The sequence below is a fragment of the Pithys albifrons genome, chromosome 19, assembly GCF_047495875.1.
Source record: "Pithys albifrons albifrons isolate INPA30051 chromosome 19, PitAlb_v1, whole genome shotgun sequence".
NCBI classification, from domain to species: Eukaryota; Metazoa; Chordata; class Aves; order Passeriformes; family Thamnophilidae; genus Pithys; species Pithys albifrons.
Genome location: NC_092476.1, coordinates 3,711,268 through 3,731,468, shown reverse-complemented (window position 1 = coordinate 3,731,468; position 20,201 = coordinate 3,711,268). Strand labels below are relative to the sequence as shown.

The 20,201-nt window shown below is 62.8% G+C and overlaps 4 protein-coding genes across 8 annotated transcripts in view; 3 read left to right on the top strand and 1 right to left on the bottom strand.

Moving 5' to 3' along the window:
- Window positions 1–49: 49 nt before the first annotated feature.
- On the top strand, window positions 50–6,488 carry GAA (alpha glucosidase). Its single transcript, XM_071573318.1, has 19 exons — window positions 50–514; window positions 612–757; window positions 1,039–1,204; window positions 1,560–1,656; window positions 1,739–1,858; window positions 1,985–2,103; window positions 2,219–2,350; window positions 2,488–2,598; window positions 2,761–2,874; window positions 2,982–3,066; window positions 3,189–3,306; window positions 3,507–3,640; window positions 3,767–3,918; window positions 4,103–4,251; window positions 4,350–4,491; window positions 4,707–4,805; window positions 4,982–5,146; window positions 5,487–5,639; window positions 6,024–6,488. The coding sequence occupies exons 1-19, from the start codon at window positions 146–148 to the stop codon at window positions 6,081–6,083; spliced, it is 2,631 nt and encodes an 876-aa protein (XP_071429419.1). The 5' UTR covers window positions 50–145; the 3' UTR covers window positions 6,084–6,488.
- A 244-nt stretch (window positions 6,489–6,732) lies between these two features.
- On the bottom strand, window positions 6,733–9,866 carry SGSH (N-sulfoglucosamine sulfohydrolase). Its single transcript, XM_071573323.1, has 8 exons — window positions 9,680–9,866; window positions 9,268–9,428; window positions 8,954–9,059; window positions 8,619–8,769; window positions 8,202–8,358; window positions 7,926–8,007; window positions 7,641–7,844; window positions 6,733–7,553 (listed from the first exon to the last, which is right to left on the bottom strand). Exons 1-8 carry the CDS (start codon window positions 9,765–9,767, stop codon window positions 6,994–6,996), a joined length of 1,509 nt encoding a protein of 502 aa, XP_071429424.1. The 5' UTR covers window positions 9,768–9,866; the 3' UTR covers window positions 6,733–6,993.
- SLC26A11 (solute carrier family 26 member 11) lies at window positions 9,453–16,960 on the top strand. 4 transcript variants are annotated; one of them, XM_071573322.1, is made up of 16 exons: window positions 9,457–10,221; window positions 10,526–10,718; window positions 10,904–10,989; window positions 11,507–11,586; window positions 11,792–11,934; window positions 12,207–12,382; window positions 12,527–12,599; window positions 13,026–13,076; window positions 13,405–13,465; window positions 13,805–13,860; window positions 13,951–14,091; window positions 14,220–14,347; window positions 14,751–14,850; window positions 15,091–15,224; window positions 15,574–15,646; window positions 16,232–16,960. In XM_071573322.1, exons 1-16 carry the CDS (start codon window positions 9,766–9,768, stop codon window positions 16,312–16,314), a joined length of 2,034 nt encoding a protein of 677 aa, XP_071429423.1. In that variant the 5' UTR covers window positions 9,457–9,765; the 3' UTR covers window positions 16,315–16,960. The 4 variants fall into 4 exon arrangements, with proteins under 4 accessions (XP_071429421.1, XP_071429420.1, XP_071429423.1 ...); XM_071573321.1 differs by having other exon boundaries at window positions 15,088–15,224; XM_071573320.1 differs by having other exon boundaries at window positions 9,453–10,221; window positions 13,405–13,860.
- Window positions 16,961–17,998: 1,038 nt separating this feature from the next.
- RNF213 (ring finger protein 213) overlaps window positions 17,999–20,201 on the top strand; it is a 48,527-nt gene continuing 46,324 nt past the window's right edge. For both annotated transcript variants that reach the window (XM_071573927.1, XM_071573928.1), the window contains exons 1-2: window positions 17,999–18,047; window positions 18,770–18,905. In XM_071573927.1, the coding sequence (XP_071430028.1) occupies window positions 18,797–18,905 (109 nt within the window). In that variant the 5' untranslated portion in view covers window positions 17,999–18,047; window positions 18,770–18,796. The remainder of the gene's footprint in view (window positions 18,048–18,769; window positions 18,906–20,201) is intronic.

Here is a 20,201-nt window from a genome sequence, read left to right as displayed (position 1 = left end):
GCTACCCGAGGCCGCCCCGGGTCCGCCTCCCTGCCCCGCCCCGGGGCTGGGCCGGTGTCGCCGCCACTGTCGGTGGGGTTGTGCTGGAGCGGGGCCGGGGCCGTTCCCGGTGCCTCCGCGCGTGACCCGCCGGAGCCGCGGGGCGATGGGGCCGGGCCCGGGGGTCACGGCCGCGCTGCTGGTGCTACTCGTGCCCTCCGCGGCCCGGCCTGGCCCCGCGCCCGCCGCCTGCGAGCTGCCCCCGGGCGGCCGCTTCGACTGCGGCCCCGAGCGGCTGCTGGCGCGGGCGGACTGCGAGGCGCGGGGATGCTGCTACAGCCCCGGGCCTGCCCCGGGCCCGCCCTGGTGCTTCTTCCCCCGCGGCCAGCGCAGCTACCGCGCCGAGAACCTCACGGCCACGGCCCACGGCTTCTCCGCCCGCCTGCGCCGCGTGGCCGCCGCCTTCGTGCCGGGCGCGGTGGACGAGCTGCGGCTGGACCTGGCGCTGGAGACGCCGACCCGCCTGCGCTTCACGGTGCGGCCCGGGACCCTCCGGCCCGGCCCCGCTGACCCCGCTCCCGGCCCCGCACTCGCCCCGCTCTCTGCCCCACACTGACCCCGCTCTCTCTCAGCTGCGGGACCCGGCCCGGCCGCGGTACGAGGTGCCGCTGGACACGCCGCGGCCGAGCGGCCGAGCCGCCTCCACGCTCTACGGGCTGCGGGTCAACCAGGACCCCTTCGGGCTCGTCGTGTGCCGCCAGCGCGGCGGGACCGTCCTGTGAGTGCCCGGCCGGGAGCGGGGATGTGGCGGGAACACCGGGGATGGCGGGGGACACTGGTGGTGGCAGGGGACACTGGTGGCAGTAATGGAGCGGCAGTTGGTGGCGGTGGGGGCTTTGCTTTGACGCCCTCTGCAGTTTGGTGGCTGAGAAGGGAACCAGGAATCCCATGGGTTTTGTTTCCTGTGGTGATGAGATGAGTATCCATGTTCCTCCTCAGTGCCTCAGCTCTGTTTCCCTCCTCCCGGCTGTTTGCCAGAGCCTCCCTTGCCCTCCGTAGGTTGAACACCACCGTCGCCCCCCTCTTCTTCGCAGACCAGTTCCTGCAGATCTCCACCTCCCTGCCCTCCCATTTAATTTCTGGGCTGGGGGAACACCTGACACCTCTGGTCCTCAACACATCATGGACCAGGGTCACCCTCTGGAACCGGGACATGGCACCTGCGGTACGGTGCTGGGCTAAGGGGAAGGGAGATGCTCATCTGGGCTTTTGAGTGTGGCTCTGTGCCCTCTCACATCTTGTTTGGGGCTGGGGAGAGGTGCTGGTTCAGCTCTGGGACTGGCCTCAGCCCCAGGCCAGGCTTTGTCCTCCAGGGCTCTGCACCACTCCGGAGCTGTTCCCACCCTGGCACTCCTGGGCTTTGCTCAGGGCAGAGCTCTGCTGGCTCTGCAGTGTTTGGGGCCACCAGTCCTGAGTTTGCACCCCAAGCTGTGATGGTGTTCCTGGCTGGAGGCAAGGGGTGGGTGGGTTCTGAGGTCTCTGTCAGAGCCCCTCTGGCACCACACCATGCTCTGCTCCAGCCCCAGGTCAACCTCTACGGCTCCCACCCTTTCTACCTGGTGATGGAGGATGATGGATCAGCCCACGGTGTCTTTCTGCTGAACAGCAACGCGATGGGTGAGTCCCATGGAGGTCCTGGGTGTGGGCTTGGCCCTGGTCCCATCCTCATCTCCTTCCTCCGGCCCTTGTGCTTCCCCAGACGTGCTCCTGCAGCCCAGCCCGGCCCTGACCTGGCGCACAACAGGCGGGATCCTGGACTTCTACATCTTCCTGGGCCCTGACCCCAAGAGTGTGGTGCGGCAGTACCTGGATGTGGTCGGTACGGGCGAGCCATGAGTGGGGCCATGGATGCTCCTGGCCTGGCTTTGTCAGGCTGACTTTGCCAGGTTTCTATGAGCAGCGTGGTGCTGGGCCATCCCTGCCATGCCCACCCTCTGGCTTCCAGGGTTCCCCTTCATGCCCCCGTACTGGGGTCTGGGCTTCCACCTCTGCCGTTGGGGCTACTCCTCCACCGACATCACCCGGCAGGTCGTGGCCAACATGACAGCAGCTCGCTTCCCCCAGGTGGGTCTGTGCTGCTCCCTGGAGCCTCTGCTGATGGGAGCCCCCATGGGGTGGGATCTGTGGCACCGTGTGGGAGTCCCTGCTCCTCCCTAAGCACCCATGTCAACATTCACAGGATGTGCAGTGGAATGACCTGGATTACGCAGATGCCAAGAGGGATTTCACCTTCAATAAGAAAAGCTTTAAGGACTACCCAGAGATGGTGCGCGACTTCCACCGCTGTGGGCTGAGGTACATCATGATCGTGGTGAGTGACACCCACGTGGGTGGGCTGGTACCGGGGCTGCAGCTGCCCCAAGTGTGGTGATGGAGCTTCCTCCAAGGAGGGCAGGGCCAGCCGTTTCCTGCCCTTGCTGGTGAAGTCCTGGCTTTGTGCCCTGCCAGGATGCTGGGATCAGCAGCTCAGGACCCCCAGGCACCTACAAGCCCTACGATGAGGGACTGAAGCGAGGGGTGTTCATCCGAAATGCCACGGGGCAGCCTCTGATCGGGAAGGTGCGTGTGGGGAGCAGCCCCAGTCCTTCAGGAGGGAGGCCAAGCGGGGCCATGGAAGCAGGACCCCAGTCAAGAGGGAAATGCTTTGGGGGTGGCTGTGATGGAAGGCGGGGTGGCATGTGGGGCTGGGGGGCTGTGCCCATTGCTGCCTCCCTCCCACAGGTCTGGCCAGGCCCAACAGTCTTCCCAGACTTCACCAATCCAGAGACTCACGAGTGGTGGCATGACATGGTGAAGGACTTCCACGACCAAGTGCCCTTTGATGGCATGTGGCTTGTGAGTGGCCCTGGCAGAGCTGCTGACTTTGGCTCTCTGGCTCCTGCCCTGCATCTCTGCTGCGCCCTAGTGTGGCAATGAGGGCATCATGTCCTTTCCCTCCCCAGGACATGAATGAGCCCTCAAACTTCGTGGAGGGCTCCCAGGATGGCTGCCCCCAAAACAACCTGGAGCAGCCCCCCTATGTGCCAGGTACAGGAGTGGGTTCCAGCCCTGCCCAGGGCTGTGAGGAAGCCAGGAGGATCCTGAAGGGATGCTCCAGTCCTGGCTGAATGGACTTTGAACTCGTCCTTGCCACCGCCCATCCCGTACAGGTGTGTTTGGGGGACGCCTGCAAGCCGGGACCATCTGTGTCTCCAGCCAGCAGTACCTGTCCACCCACTACAACCTGCACAGCCTGTACGGGCTGACCGAGGCCATCGCCTCCCACAAGTAAGCCTGGGGCTCCTGCTGCAGCTCCTGCACACCCCAAGGGTTGCCAGAGCTGGCAGAGACACCCAGTGTGAGCTGTGTGGGCACAGGGAGGGCACTGGGTGGGCGGGGAGGGTTTGGTGTGTAACACAGTGTGCTGTGGGAGCTGCTGAGCCCTTCCCTGGCCGGATGGTGCTGAGCAGACCCTGCCCTGCCCTCAGCGCGCTGCTGAGGGTCCGGGGCAAGCGCCCCTTCGTCATCTCACGCTCCACGTTTGCTGGGCACGGTCGCTATGCTGGACATTGGACAGGGGATGTTGGCAGCAACTGGGAGCAGCTCTACTACTCCGTGCCAGGTGGGCTGTGGGGCACTGGGGCCACATCCATACCTGCTTCCTCCTGTGCTGCAGCCTGGGGCTTCTCCGTGGCCTCCATACCCCCAGTGCCACAGAGTCCCAATGCCTTCTTTGCCCCCTCCACAGAGGTTCTGCTCTTCAACCTCTTTGGGGTGCCTCTGGTGGGTGCTGACATCTGCGGCTTCGCGGGTGACACGTCCGAGGAGCTGTGCGTGCGCTGGACCCAGCTGGGCGCCTTCTACCCCTTCATGCGGAACCACAACGACCACGGCACGCGGGTGAGCTCCAGGAGCCCTCACCCTGCCGGGCTCAGGCTGCCTGGGAAGGTGGCTGGTGCAGCTGCAGAGCTGTGTGCCCTCAGTGCCAGGCTTGGGCTGGTAGAGTCCATCCTGCATCCCAGAAATGCACCCACTGTTGCTCCCTATGTGGTGTGAATGTCCCCCTTGGGCCTCTCCCCTGCAGCCACAGGAGCCCTACAGCTTCAGTCCGGCTGCCCAGACTGCCATGAGGAATGCCCTGCGCCTCCGCTACTCCCTCCTGCCCTTCCTCTACACCCTGTTCCACCGGGCTCACACTGCTGGGGAGACAGTGGCACGGCCCCTCTTCCTCGAGTGAGTGTCCCAGCTGGGGCCGATGGGCGCCATTCCGCCGGGCTCAGCGGGAGGTGGGTGCAGGGTCTCCCTGGCACTGCCCTTCCCTCCTTCCCCAGGTTCCCCACAGACCCCAACACCTGGACTGTGGACCGCCAGCTCCTGTGGGGTGGGGGGTTGCTCATCACCCCTGTGCTGGAGGCAGGAAAGACCAAAGTCAGCGGCTACTTCCCGGCGGGGACGTGGTACAGCCTGGCAGGGGTGGGTGCTCCCTGCGGTGTCATGGGGCTGGGTGGGGGCTTTGCTGTGGGACCCTGTGTGTGTTGCTGCACCCTGTTACTGGTACTGGCCCCACAGGGCTGTGTGTGGGTCTTGTGCCTCACCTGCCTTTGCTCGTGACCATTGAAGGGCCACGGCACGAGGCTCCCCTTGGCATACAGTGCTCTTTGCCTGCTCTTCCATCTGTCTCCATGCAGGACTCCACCATCCACAGCAAAGGGCAGTGGATCCTCCTGCCAGCGCCCCTGGACACCATCAACGTGCATGTCCGTGCAGGGCACATCCTGCCCCTGCAGGTGAGTCCCCTCTACTCCACGGTGACACTGCGGTGACCTGCCTGGCCAGCCTGGGATGGCAGCAGTGCCATCACCACAGACAGGACAGTGCCAAAGGCACTGTGGCTGCAGGGTCCAGCTGGGCTGGCAGATATGGGTCCAGCAGCACTTGAGCTGTGCCTGCCCCCATGCTCCAGGAACCCGCGTTCAGCACTGCCCAGTCCCGCAGCAGGGGCATGGCCTTGGTCGTGGCGCTGACCCCGGATGGCTCTGCCCGGGGAGACCTGTTCTGGGACGATGGGGAGAGCTGGGAGACCTTTGAGAGGGGGGACTACACCGAGATCCTCTTCCTGGCCACGCACGTGAGTGAGAGGGGGCTGCTTGGGGAGGGGCATCCGGGCAGGGGATGCCTGGTGGCCCTGGGGCACACACAGTCACGGGCAGCCCTGGTGTGATGCCAGAAGTGCCAGACTGAGCACTGGTGGGGTGGTGGGGTCTCATGGGGGCTGTACCCCTCAGGAGCCCCCCTAGGAGTGGGAGAGGCTGCTCTTCTTGCACTGGCAGTGTTCTGCACAGGGATACTCTCTGGCCCCCTGGGCTCAGTGCCTGGCAGAGGGGCAGCACATGAAGCCGGGCACCAGGAAAAGCCCTGTGTCCACGTAGGACCTGGGAGCACATGGTGACATCCCTGCTGTCCCTCAGGGTGCCGTGCTCAGCCAGCTGCTGCGGGTGAGTGCCCACCTCGATGGGGTCCTGCTGGAGGCCGTGACTGTGCTCGGTGTCACCAGCCCTCCCCGGCAAGTCCTGGCCAACGGTGCCATCGTGGGTGACTTCTCCTACCGCAGTGACACCCAGGTGAGTGCTCGTCCCCACCCTGCGAGGGAGTGGTGGCTGGGAAGGGACAGGGCACGGCTGTGGGGCTGGCAAGGTCTGGCTCCAGCAATGGCACAGCTCTGTCAGCACAGCTGGGTCACTGCTCTGGGGCTGAGCAGGATTAGACAATGACAGGAATGAGGATGGGGAGATGGAGGATGGAAGGGCTGCATGGTGATGGGGCTGGAGCAATGAGAGGAGCAGCAGCACAAAGCTCTGCTTTTGGGGCCGCCTGCCATGGGTGCCCTTCCTGGGAGCTTTGTGGGACTGGGACCATGCCAGGCTGTGGCTCTGCATGGGGGGCAGGACACTTGGCTCTGACACCTCCTGGGCTCTACTGTGCCAACCCTTCCTTCTCCCCCTCAGGTGCTGAGAGTCCCTGTGTCACTGCCCATGTGGGAGCAGTTTGTGATCTCTTGGTCCTGAGCTACCACTGGTCACAGGGAGAGGCCACACTGCTCCCGCCAGCTCCAGGGCCAAATCCATCCTGTCCCTTGTAAACCCAGAGCTGCCACTTCTCTTCCACACAACGTGGCTCCTGGACTTTGGCTGCTGGGAGTTGATGGAGGTGTGTGCTGGACTGGCACGGGGAGGGGGAGCTTTCACAGCCCGTGCGGACAGGGAAAACCTCATCATCAGCAAACCAGGGAAAAAAAGACCCAAGTGCCTTGTGAGACAGCAAACCTGTTACTGTAGGGGACTGGTAACCTGAAGGGTGATTGTGGGGAGTCTCCTGGCTGTGGTTTTGGGGAGGGGGATCTGCAGGAGGGTGAGGGAGCAGTGCTGTGAATAAAGCTGCTGTTTGCTGGGAGCAGCCCCAGGCCATGCCCATGCCCCCTCTGCCACCATGGATCCTGAACTGTGGCTCAGCCCTGGCTGGGACACCTTGGCTCCATCCATGCCTGTGGGTCTCCACAGGACTGTCTGTGCCCCTTGCAGGCTTTACCCCATTTCCCAAGAGTGTTGGGGGCCCCCTGGTTGTTCCCACAGCCAAGCCCTGACTGTGCTACAGAGCCCCTTGGCCTGTTGTCCATGCTGGCTCCAAGCCAGGGGCTGCTGCAAGGACATGCTCAGCTCCAGGTAGAAAAGGAGCCCTGTCCTCCAGAAGCTTTACTGAGAGGCAGGTTGGCCCTACAGCCCCTCTGGCTGAAGAGTAAAGGCACCAGGAGCACTGAAAGCTCTGGGGCCAAGTGGTGTGGATGATACGGAAGGCAGAACCTCGTGGTGTCACTCAGGGATTTGGGACCAGTCCATCCATGATCCTGTTCCAACCGCTCGTGCCTGACGGGGGCACAGGACTGTCCCACATTAGTGGGGATGGTGGCAGGGGTGATGCTCACAGCTCGTTGTGCAGCAGCTGGCACTGGGGGCTCAGCTTCTCCTCCAGGACAGCATCAGGGGCACACACCCAAGGGTCCCCTGTGTCCCACTGCCATTTCAGGAGCTGCACACGGAGCGTCTGGAAGATGTCAGCATAGTGTGGGTCAGGGGCCAGATTCTGGCTCTCCGTGGGGTCACGGCTGCAGTCAAAGAGCTCCCAGCGGTCTCGGTAGTAGTACTGGTGCAGGGTCTTGTTCCAGTGGGTTGGCTGTCCAGTCCTGGTGCGGTTCAGCAGGTCTTGGAAAGTGGGCGAGATGAAGAAGTCCTGGTCGATGGGAAAGGGCATCTTGTAGTTGAGGTTGTGGATGAGGCGGAACTGCTGGTGCTGAATGGCTCGCATGGGGTAGTACATGGTCACCTCGTGGTGGCTCTGGCTGCTGAAGGCAGTGGCCCAGGACTGCTCTGACTCCAGTGCTGGCAGGAGAGATTTTCCGGTGAGCTGCACCTGCTTCTTGCCAAAGATGCTGTAAGCAGGGTAGGGGATGGAAAACCAGTCCAAAATGGTCGGTGTCAGATCTGGAGGGGAAGAAAAGGGTGAGGAGGGACTGGCAGGGTAGAAGGAAACAACTGTGGAGAGGAGCAGAAAGGTCCACGGGCTCTTACCCAGGAGGGTGGCAAAGGCCTGGCTGACCTGCCCCCAGCGCTGGGGGTGCTCGGGGGAGGAGATGAGCAGCGGCTCAGCGGTGCCTGAGCGGTAGAGGTTGGTCCTGCCGCTGGGGAAGGGGATGCCGTTGTCGGAGGTGTAGATCACCAGCGTGCTGTTGAGGAAGCCGGCACGATGCAGCTCCTCCAGAACCAGCCCGATCCCTGTGGATGGAGGGGCAGAGCTGAGGGGGACAGGAGAGTCTGTGGTGCTCCCCAGAGCCAGCCTGGCCCCTCAGCTCCTACCTTGGTCCATGCGCCCGATGGTTGTGTACTGGGCAGCCAGGTCTGCCCGGGCAGCCGGTGTGTTGGGGACAAAGTGGGGGACCTGAACAGAGAAGGGGAGAGTGGCACACAGCCACCACGGGAAAGGAGGCCACAGGGGCACCAGGGTGCTTCTCACCAGCCTGTAATGCTGCTGGCAGTGACGAGGTAGGGGCCAGCTCTGGCTCCCAGCAGAGGCTGCTGTCACAGGGCCCCACACAGCTCCATGCAGCCCCGTGCAGACCCACAGGTTCCCACCTGCACTTGTCCTGGGTGGTAAATCTGTGGCTTCCAGTCAGGGATCCAGCCCATCCCACTCTCTCCATTGCCGAATTTCTCACAAAAGGCCCCATACTGGGGCTGGGAGTGCCCACAGCGGTGGGGGTCATGGAAGGCGACATAGAGGAAGAAAGGTCTGGGGATGGAAAGGGTAGAGGTGGTAGAGCAAAGGGCTGCCCACACCCCCTGCGACCTTCCTGGACTGTACAGGGGTGAGCTGGGACTGGCACGAGGACTCCCAGCTGATCTGGGCTTCTGGACATGGGGTGACCCAGAGACAAGGAGTCCCTTCCTATTTTGACCACTGGGGACATGGGGACATTTCTTCAGTGAACCTGGTTTCCCTCCCCTCCTGTGTCCCTCACAGCTGGCCCTGGGATGTGGGGGCCATCTCACCTCTCGTCCTGGCTCTGCAGGAACCGCCGGACGAGCACTTTGATCCGGGTGATGTTTCTCCCAACCTGCAGCACTGAACTGTTCTCCTCTGTGTAGGCGAAGTCGAAGGGGTACACAGCCTCTGGCCCAACATGCTTCTTCCCAATTATCCCTGCAATAACACAGTGCTGTGCCAGAAGCAGTGGGACTGGGAGGCTGTGGCTGCTGCTCTCTCTTCCCTGGGGTACAGGCACAGGTCCAGGGGGTGCTGACAGGCAGTTCAGCCACCGAGCTCTCTTGCCAATTGGGGTTTGGTGCACTGGGGGGTTTCCCTGCCCATGTCTCTTGCTCCCTACCTGTCCGGACACCTGCCTGGCTGAGCAGGTGGGGCAGACTCCGCACACCGTCGAAGGAGTTGAAGTGGTGCACGTCCTGGTGCAGCCCGTACATCCCATTCTGGTGCTGCAGCCAAGGGTACACAGCGCAGTTGGACAAGGGCTGCCAGCCCTGCCCCACAGCACACCCAGCAATGCACTCAGGGTGGCTGTGCAGGAAGCAGGTCCTGGGGCTGGGGAGAGGATGGGCCAGCAGGAATGGAGAGTTGCCCCTTCTGGGACTGTGTCACAGGAGTGCCAGCTCTGCCAGCCCCGGCGCATGCAGGTCCCCCTACCTGTGGTAAGCCGGTCAGGATGCTGGCCCGGCTCGGGGAGCAGCTGCTGACGGAGGTGAAGGCGTTCTGGAAGGTCACACCACGCCGGGCCAGCGCGTCCAGGTTGGGCGTCCGGATGGCCGAGTTGTTGTAGGCGCCGCTCTCAAAGCCCCCGTCATCGGCTGCGGCGGGACGGGCGCGGGGTGAGCCCTGCCCAGGCGGGGGGCACAGCTCGGGGGACACGAATGACACCGACAGCATGCCCGGGCTGCGGTGACGGTCCCAGCGCAGGGGCAGCAGCGGCACCCGCGGCCCGTCCCACCCCGCCCGTCCATCAGCGGGACGCCCCGAGCCCAGGGCTGGGGGCGACGGGCGCGGACCCAGACCCGGCTCCGGGACTCTGGGGCTCGGCGGGGCCCGCTGCCGCACTCACCGAGGAGCAGCAGCACATTGCGGGCCGGGGCCGGGGCTGAGCCGGTGCGGAACGCGCCGAGCAGGAGCGCCAGTGCCCAGAGCCGCATGGCCCCGACAGCGGCACCGGCAGCGGCGGCAGCAGCAGCGGGAGCAGCAAAGGGAGCGGCACCAGCACCGGCGTCGGCACTAGCGGGGCTCGGCCGCTCCTCCGGACGCCCCGGCTCCTCCTCAGCCCGGTCACATGAGGCAGGCCCGGCCGCTCAGATCCGGCCCGGGCGGAGCCGCAGCCCCTGCGGGCGGAGCGGGCAGGGCAGACACCGCCGCTCTGTCCCGCCCCGGCCCCGCGGGGGAGCCGCTCCCGTCCCACTGTCCCCCGTGCGGAGCTCCGGCCGCGCCATGCCGCGGAGCCGCTGCCCGTTCCCGGCGCTGCCGGTGCTCCGTTGGCTGCCCCGGTACCGCCGGGCCTGGCTGCCGCCGGACATGCTGGCCGGGCTGGCCGTGGCACTGACCGCCGTGCCACAGGCGCTCGCCTACGCCGAGCTGGCCGGGCTGCCGCTGCAGGTGGGTGCCGGACACCGGGGACCCCCCGCTCCCCGAGGTACTGGGACCGGGGCGGTCTGGGACACGCACCCCCCGAGCTACTGGGACCGGAGGTCCCGGGGCAGCGTGGCAGGCAGGGCTGGGCTGGGCGACCGAGGGCTGACCCTGTGCAGTCGCCCATTTCGCGGGCAGGAAGCTCCTGACTCCATGTGTGTGCCAAGCGCCCTGGAGTGACCTGAGATCAGCCCAGCCCTCCTCACCGGGGCGGTGTCTGGCCTCTCCGGGCTCCCAGCGTTGTGCCAGTGCCCCTTCTGCCCCCCTGCAGTATGGCCTCTATTCCTCCTTCATGGGCTGCTTCGTCTACTTCTTCCTGGGCACTGCCAAGGACGTGACTCTGGGACCCACGGCCATCATGTCACTGCTCGTGTCCTCATATGCGTTCCATGAGCCTGTCTATGCTGTCCTGCTCGCCTTCCTCTCTGGCTGCATCCAGCTGGCCATGGGGCTCCTGCAGCTTGGTGAGATACTTTTGCCATGCAGTTTTAGGATATTGCTGTACGTCTTGTAGTTATTCCCTGCCCCACTCTGCTCTCCATGACACTGGGCTTGTCTTGTAATGGTGGTGACAGCCCTGTGTTCACATGAACACCCCATGCTGCCCATCAGGGCCAGCAGCATCCTCACTGCTGCCCATCCCATGCAGGATTCCTTCTGGATTTCATTTCCTGCCCTGTCATTAAAGGGTTCACATCGGCTGCATCCATCACCATTAGCTTCAACCAGATCAAGGTAGGCCTGGATGCCTCCCCAGCTGTCTCCTAGTGCTGTGGAACTGGGATATTTAGCACCAGGCTGAGTGATGTGCTTGGTGCCAGAGCAGGGAGCTCCAAAGGAGTCATGGACTGTGTCAACAGTTCTGCTGCATCTCTGAGGGCTCTGCCCTGAGCAGACCAAGCCAGACACCCTCTGCCTGTGACCAGCTGGTGGCATCCAGGACACCAGTAAACCCAGGACTTTTGATTTGGTCACTTGCAGAATGTGGTGGGTGATTTTCTGGCATGGTGTGTTGGCAGCAATGGGAAAAATGGGGGGTTTGCAGCCCCATCAGTCCCTCGCTGGCCTCTCAGGGACCTGAGGCTGTGTGGCTCTGCTGGGGCTGCCAAACTTCCTTTGTGGTTAACCCAAATCTGAGCCCTGGCAGCAGCTGGCAGGTGGTGTTGGCCAATGGCTGCGGTTGTGGGGGCTGGTGTGGCGCCAGGCAGCTCGAGCTGAGCTGGCTGTCACCAGGCTGTGTCTTCCTGCGCAGAACATCCTGGGGCTGCAGGGCATCCCGCGGCAGTTCTTCCTGCAGGTGTACGAGACGCTGCGGCGGATCGGGGAGACCAGGTGGGCACCAGGCCTGCCCTGGCCCTACTCCCCCCAAAGCTGTGGGGCCTTGGGCTCTGCTGCTTTGCTGCCCACCTCTGTGGTCACACCTTGGGCTGATTTCTCTCCCTGCCCAGTGCTATGACACAGCGCCCGTCCCCCGGGGCTTTGGGGCTCTTCCTGTGTCCCACAGTAGGTTTGGGTGGCACTGATGTGGCTGTTGCAGGGCTGGGGATGCTGTGCTGGGGCTGACCTGCCTGGCTGCGCTGACAGCGCTCCGGGCCATGAAGAGCCACCTGCCCCGAGCTGCCCCTGTGGAGCCACTGGCCACTAGGATCAGCTACCTGATCGTCTGGATCTCTGCCACAGGTACGTCAGCCATCCCTGTCCCCTCCTGCTGCCATCCCTCCTGGTGACTTGTCTCTTTGGGGCAGGGAAGAGACAGTCCCAAACTGGTAAAGCTCAGGTTGGCAGGAGCCAAGACCTGAAAATGGGTCAGGGAGGACAAAGTCCTAAGGGTGGTGCTGCCACTGTGCATGCCCCTTCCGACAGCTTGGAAGTGCTTGGCAGCTCAGCTACTCATCTCCAGCCATCCCCCCTGGGCTCTGGGCAGGTTTCCAGAGTTGCTCTCTGCTCTGCAGCACGCAACGCCCTCGTTGTCCTGTTCGCTGGCCTGGTTGCTTACTCCTTCCAGGTGATGGGCTCACAGCCCCTCACACTCACCGGCAGCATCCCACGGGGCCTGCCTGCCTTCCGGCCCCCATGCTTCTCCGTGGCAACCCCCAATGGCACAGTCCCCTTCCAGGGCATGGTGCAGGTGGGTGCCAGGGGGGCTGGTGGAGCCCAATTTCGCAGTAGGCTGCTCTGCTCCCTCCTGAGTGTGCTCGCTCCTTGCACAGAGGGACGAGGCGGAGTGGTGGAGCCACTCCCTGGCCTCCCTCACCGGATCCTTCCTTTCCAGGATATGGGGGTTGGGCTGGCTGTGGTCCCACTCATGGGCCTGCTGGAGAGCATCGCCATTGCGAAGGCTTTTGGTACGGTTGCACCAGGGCCCTGCGCCCTGTGCCCATGGGGAGATTCAAGAGGAGCTTGGGGTGCTGGGGAAGGGTCTCTTCAGGGGCTCAGGATGCTAGGGAAGGGTCTCTCCAAAGGCTCGGAGGGCTGGGGAAGGGTCTCTCCAGGGCCTTGGGGTGCTGGGGAAGGGCCTCTCCCCACGAAGGCACTGAGGTGCTGAGCTCTATCTGTGCTGAGCCTGTTTCACTGTGTGGGGTGGCAGGAGGGGTCCCGTGGGGAGCACAGCTGAAATTGGCCCAGGAGGTGGATGTTGTCTCAGGGTGCTCCCATGCCCGAGGGGTGCCAGAACAGGGCTCACATTGTCCCAGTGAGTGCTGGCCCCATTCCATGTGTGTGGCAGGTGGTGCCTGCAGGAATCTCGGGCCAATACCAGTATCTCCTTTCAGCCTCACAGAATGGTTACAGGATTGACCCCAACCAGGAGCTGCTGGCTCTGGGTAAGGCACTGCTTTGGAGCAGGAGTTCAGGGGTGTGGGTCTGGCTCCAATGCCACCATGTGTCCCTCAGCTCCCGCACTACACGAGATCCCCATCTCGGCAGTCCTACCTCAGCCTGAAGTTTTCCCTTTCTTACCTTGGATGCTGCCCCACCCAAGCCATTCTCAGGGCTGGGGAATGTCAGAGCAGCCTGAGTCACACTTGCATGTGACTGGGTGGGCTCTGATCTGGCCCTGGGTACTGGGGGTGGTGGAGGTGATGACCGGGACACAGACCCATCTCATGGCCCTGGCAGTGCCTCCCCAGCCCCTCTCCCTCCCTTCCACAGGTGTTGCCAACATTCTCGGCTCCTTCGTCTCATCGTATCCCATCACAGGCAGCTTCGGCCGGTGGGTGGCAGCAGGGGGAGCAAATCCCAGCCCAGAGGACAGTCACTGGGGCTGTGTGGTGAGGGGGCTCTGCAACATCTTGGGTGGAAGATTGTGCAGACCCCAGTGGGTCTCTGGGTTTATATCCCAGTCCCAGCAGCCCACCTTGGTGGCCAGGCTGTGCGTGTGTCCCATGGCCACCTTCTCTGCCATCCCGGTGCTCTGCAGTCCTGCTGTGGGCTGGGAGTCACTCGTGTTTCTTCCTTGTGTTTCTTCCTGGTGGGTCAGTGTTTTCCTGGATGGGGTGTGTGGGCACAGCCTGGCCCCCACACAGCCTGGGAATGTTGCTCTGCATTTCAGGACAGCGGTGAATGCGCAGTCAGGAGTCTGCACCCCCGTGGGAGGGCTCCTCACAGGTAGAGCCCTGACCCTGCTGTGGGCCCCCCATGCCTTGGAGCCCTGGGCAGCAGTGCCCCCATGGCTCAGGGGCTCCCCATGTCCCACAGGCACTCTGGTCCTGCTCTCACTGGCCTACCTCACCTCGCTCTTCTACTACATCCCCAGGGCGGCGCTGGCCGCCGTCATCATCTCAGCCGTGGTGCCCATGTTTGACGCTGGGATCTTCAGGACACTCTGGCGGGTTAAGAGTGAGGGCATGAGCTGGGGGTGGCTGATCCCCTGGTGCAGCCCAGCTCTGCCTGCAGAGCGGGCACTGTCACTGAGGGCACTGTGGCATCAGGACAAACCAAAGCCAGGCCTGGGTTGTGTCTTGCAGGGCTGGATCTTGTGCCCCTCTGTGTGACGTTCCTGCTCTGCTTCTGGGAGGTCCAGTATGGAATTGTGGCTGGGGTGCTGGTCTCAGGGATTCTGCTGCTCTACTCCATTGCTAGGCCCCCAATAAAGGTGGGCCTTGCACCTCCCCTTGGATGTGGCAGGGCCTGCTGAGCTCTCCAGGGATCTGGGAGAGGGCTCCTAAAGGCAGTGAGGTGTTGGGTTCAGGATGCTTCTGTCCTGGTCCTGTCCTCTCCTGTGTCCCCAGCCTGCCATGGGTGCAGCACAAGGACCCTTTCAAAGAGCATGGGGAAAGGAGTACCCAGGATTGGAGAGCAGGAGGGGAAGGCATCACTGTTCCTGTCCTGCTGATGCTGGGCTGTGGGCAGGAGGGGCTTTCACTGAGGGATGGGGGCTCCTGCATGTCCCCCTGTATGCAGGAGGACAGTGAGTGACATGGGCCGTGGTCCCCACTTGGGGAAGGTCACAGCCCTGAGATCCCAGTGACTTGTCCCCCTCTGCTGGATCTGTGCAGGTGTTGGAGGGGAACGTGCTTCTCATGCAGCCAGGGAGCAGCCTGCACTTCCCAGCCATCGAGTGGCTCCGGGACACTGTGTGCAGCCGTGCTCTGACAGGTACGGTGTCCACTGGCCTGCTGGCTTGTCCTGGGGGCCTGGCTGCCACCTGCATCATTTCTGGTGTGGGTGGCAAGTGTGGGTGCAAGCAGTGACAGCACAGCTTACCTGTGCATGGCAGGGACCAGCCTGGCCAAGGCTGTCCCATCCCTGCTAGTCCTGGCTGGCTCCAAGGGCTGTGACCCCTGGGCTTGTGATTTCTGGACTCATCAGGGACGTGACCTTATGCTCTTCCAGCAGCATCTCCACCACGCTCTGTCATCCTGGACTGTTGCCACATCAGCAGCATTGATTACACAGTGGTGGTGGGGCTGGCAGAGCTGCTGCAGGAGCTGCACAAGCACGGCCTCTCACTGGCCTTCTGTGGCCTGAAGGTGTGTGGGACCTCAGCTGCCCCATCTCAGACCCTGCTGCCCCATACCAGCCCCTGCTGCCCCATCCCAGGCCCTGCTGCCCTATCCCAGACCCTGCTGCCTCTCCCCCAGAACCCAATGAGGTTCTCTGCTGATGGGCTCAGCCCAGCTGCCTTCCCCCCATGTCTGTGCTGGCCTCTCCTCTGGTTGCACCTTTATTATCTCAGCACCTTCATCTCACAGAGGTGGAGGCTGTGGGATGTGGGCAGTGGGAAGGGCTGGATCCTCTGCTCTGGGCTGGCTGGGGGCTCAGCTCCAGAGGGACGGGAAGTGGCTAGTGCTCCCCCAGCCTGAGCTTCTCTGCCCTCAGGACCCTGTTCTCCAAGTCCTCCTGTCTGCAGACTTAGAAGGATTCCAGCATTTCCCCAGCCGGGAGGAAGCAGGTGAGGCTCTGGGCTGACCCCGGTGCTCTCCAGAATGCTGAATGGGGCTCTGAGGAACGAACCTGGGGATCTGACCTTTGTCAAGCCCCAGAGTGGCAGTGGTGGGGAACTGCAGGCACCTGGCCCCTGGAAAGGTGAGCTGGGCATCTCAGCATTGGGAATTCATGGTGAGCTGTCGTGCTTTAACCCAGCAGCAGCTCAACGCCACACAGCCCTTTGCTCCTCCGACAGAGGGACGGAGAGAGAACCAGAAAAAAGATAAAACTTGTAGGTTGAGATAAAGACAGTTTAACAGCCTAGAAAAGGAAAGTAAAATGAAAATAATGACAAGGGAATATCCAAAACAAGTGATGTGTGGGCTGTTTGCTCACCACCCGCTGACCAATACCCAGCCAGTCCCTGAGCAGTGGCTGTCACGGCCCCAGCCCAGCAGCAGCTGAGCCACCAGGGTGTTATCAACCGGATTCTCATCCTGAATCCAAACACAGCTCTGTACCAGCTCCTGGGAAGAACACTAACTCTATCCCAGGTGAAAGCAGGACATGAGCCTGGACTTACCTTGCTTCTCCCCCTTGCTTGGCCCAGAGCGGTGTGGAGGAGCAGAGCCTTGGGGCAGCAGAGCTGAGCCTTTCACCAGCACCACAGAGAGCTCGGGGCTCATCCAGTGAGTCGAGGAGTCACCGTTTGTGATGGGGCTGAATGTCCTGTGACACCCCAGTGACAGCAGTGGGAGCCTCCTGCCCCTGCCCAGCCTCCTGGGTGGCTGGGGATGGACCGTCCCCATGTCCCACACCTGGGAGGGCAGAGCAGCACCAGCTCAACCCCAGGTGGGCTGGGGTGAGCACTGGGACCAGTGTCTGCTGGCTCCACATCAGCCCCCAGCTCCATGGGCACCTCACCAACTCCACTGGCCAAGGACAGGCAGTCCCTGGAAGAGATCAGTGTGACAAAACCATTCCCTGTCACAGTGATCAGTGCAAAGCCACCCCTCCTTCACAGAGCTGCTGCCTTTTTTTAATGTACTGTTTTAATTCTGGACGTTTTTCATGTTCTGGGCACACCGGTGGTGATGCTCTTCTCAAAGAGTTTGGGCCTGATGGTGCTGCCCACCAGCCCGAGGGCTCAGCAAATCGTTCGGGATTGTGTCATTACCGATCCCTGCTTTGTGCCAAACGCTGCCCGCGGGCACGGCTGGGGCACAGCCCCTTGCCCGAATCTGTGCGAAGGGGGCAGCGACCGGCGGGGCTGGGCAGGGTCGGGAGCTGAATTTTCCTGACCAGCTCTGGAGGCAGGGAGCGTGTAATAAATCAGGAATTTCTAATGAGTCAGCGTGAGCTCTGTCCTGGGGAAAAAAAATTTTCTTTCGTGCGGGAAGGGGAAATTGTCTTCTGGGCGCTGATGAGCGCAGCACGGAAAAGAAAGTGAAACTACACTGGGGCTACCCGGATGATCCCAGCCCGAGGGAACACTCCGGCACAGTTCCTCCCGCCAGCAGTGTGCTGGGTGTTTGGCAAGGGCAGCAGAGGTGCCCAGGAGCCACACACCTGCCGGGACCGGCAGGTCCTGCCCTGGGCTGTTCGTTCCCGGAGGAGCAGCGCCGGGCGGTGAGTTCCCCCTGCGCCCCGGGGTGCTGGGATTGGGAAAAGGCGAGTATGGGGGTGAAAAGGGCTGCTTGTGTGGGAAGTGTGCGCTCGAACCGGGTGGGCGCTGCTGGAGCTCAGGGGTGCTGGAAGCCGGTCCTCAGCTTGGCTCTCCCTGTACCGGGATACGGCAACAGCCGCGTCTCCACTTTTTACTGTTGGATCCACTTTTGATTGTTGGATCCAGCATGATTGTTCTCCTCCAACACACTTCCACCCACGGCCTCCATCCGGAGCTCCGTTCGCTGCCGGTGCCATTGCAGCGGCTCCGGAGCCGACGGGCATAGGAAGGCGATGGTGGCCGGAGGGACGTGTCCGTCCGACAGTGGGGTCGGTGTGTCTGTGCCCCCCAGCGCAAGGCAGGCAAAGGGGAGCTCCGCCGGGGACCTGAGCTCCAGGCCCGTCCCACCGGGGCTGCTCCGACGGCCCTGGCGAGCAGCGCCCGCTCCCTCGCCGTTCCCAGAGGGTGTCCTGGTGGCTCCCGGGGATACGCGGCGACCCCACCGCGCTCGGGCAGCGTTACCATCCATGTTCCCAGCGGGAGGAGACGGGGGGTCGAACGGGGCGGGACCCCGCCGGGAGCCGCCCGGGGGAGGTGGCCGGAGAAGGGATTGGCCGGGTCTGGCCGGGGCCGGGCGGGGACCGTGACGTACCAGAAACGAAACTTGGCGGCTCGGCGGAAAAACGAAACTTCGCCGGGCGGGAGGCGGCGGCTCGGGGCGGCCGAGCGGGCGCTGCTGGTGCAGGTGCCCGGCCCCTCGGTGAGTCGCGCTGCCGGTGCCGGCGGGGCGGAACAAGACGGGACGGGGTGGGACGGGGCACCGGGCCTGGGCTTGGGGGCGGCTCCGCTGCGGGTGGCGCGGGCTGGGGGAGACCTGCAGGTCCGAGGAAGGCGGTGCTGCGGGCTCCGGGCTGCGCTGCTGCCTCCCGGTACGCCCGGAGTGCCCCGGTGTGCTGCGATTCCCTAGTGCGCCTGGAGTGCCCCGATGTGCTCCGATCCCCTGGTGCGCCTGGAGCCCTCCCGGTGTGCCGCGATTCCGTGGTGCTCCCGGTGTCCCCGATGCCCCGGAGCTCCCCAATCCCCCGGAGCTCCCCAGTCCCCCGGAGCTCCCCAGTCCCCCGGAGCTCCCCAATCCCTCGGAGCTCCCCAATCCCTCGGAGCTCCCCAATCCCCCGGTGCTCCCGTGGGCCCGCCCTCTGCAATACATAACGGTTCATTTGCATATCCCGGCGCGCCTCGCCACGCCATTGGTCCACCCACGCGACTCATTTGCATATTGCCCTGCTGAGGCTGCAGAGCCGCCTATCCGCGGGGGCCGAGCGCGCTCATTTGCATACAGGCCCCGCCCAGGGGTCAGCACCGCCCCGGCGGGACCGACTGAGACCCCCGGCTCGGGGGCACCGACCCAGCCCCGGTACCTGCTGTTAATGTCGCTGTTTCTCTCTCTGCCCCGTCCCCTTCTGTCCCCTCGTGGCTCCCAAGGTCCCCGCAGGGTCCGTGACCAGGAACATGCAGTGCCCAAAGTGTCACTTCGCTTCTGGGGATGCTCCGCCCTATCCCTGCAGGAGGTGCGGTGCCAGGCTGGCTGCCAGCGCCGTCCCTGCGGCCCAGGACACAGGTATGCGGTGTGGGGTGCCCCGGGCCGAGGCGGGGCTGTGCTGGGGCTGCCCGGTGCCCGCCGGTGTGCCAGGGCATTCATCGCTGGTGCCCGCGCGGCTCTGGGCTCTGCTCTGCCCGGAGCATCTCCCGCTGCTCCCATCCCAAACTCTCCGTGCATTCCTGACCAGAGACAGTTTTCCTCCCCCGATGGGGTACAGAGAAGCGAGTCAACTGCTGACACGTCTTACACACACTCAGCCTCCAGTGTTGAACTAAGTTCTGTTTCGCCAATGAACTGCTAATGGTTTTTATCTTTCAAAGACTAGTCAAGTCCCTCTTGAACTAGAACTTCTCTTTGCATCTTGTTAGGTTTAGAACTCACCCCTGAAACTGGGTTTGACAACACGCTAATTCTGCCTGTCTGAGCAGTGACACAATTAAGTACACGGCACTGTTTGCTGGCTGAAATGTTTCCTAATCCTGTTTTGTCTAAGAGAGAATGACCTGGGCCACCAAAATGGCTCTTGGTTTATGGATAGGAAGAAGTGGTATCTTAAAAGAACACATTGCTGCAGTCCTGACAAGATCAACCAAATCCCTGTGCAGTCCAGCATGGCAGGGTAAGAAACCTGGGACCTCCAGCTCTGAAATGCTCTAGGAAGAACATCCAAACCCAGTGGAGGATCAAAGCTTTTGCTCTCAGAATTGGGGTAGAGACTGTGCAGGGAAGCCTGTGAAACCCCTGCAGAAGGCAGAGATGTGCCCTGATGCCTTAGGATTTTATATGTTTGTAAGTTTTTATATAGCTATAGAGTTTCTCACATTTGAGGCAGCAGCTGACAGTTTCTACCTCTGTGCCACATTCCTGGGTTTCTGTCTCCAGGATGAGATAGCAGCTAGAACGTCATGTTTGGGACACACATACCAGGGACTAGAATAACAAGACATATTGTAGTCAAAATAAGATAGAAGAGCTAGGACCCTTGGAGGTGCTCCAACAGGGCAGTTCTGGGGGTGGCACCACAGTGGTGTGAGGGGTGAGGATGTGTCCTCTAATTGTGGTAATTAAGTAGTGTTATAAATTTGCAAGACCCCTGTGCTGGGGGGTGACAGGGCCAGAGTGGCCCCCCAACCCTGGAGAGCCTCAGGTGCCGCTGAAGAAGCCGGAGGCTGTCACTGGGGCAGGGTGCGAATTTCTCTAAACTTAGTACTCTGAAAAGCTCTTTAGTAAATCACTGCTCTCTGCTTTACCCAGATTAATGGTGCCTCCAAAGTTTTCCCCTCGATTTTAGGCAACGCCCTCCTGCCTGACTCG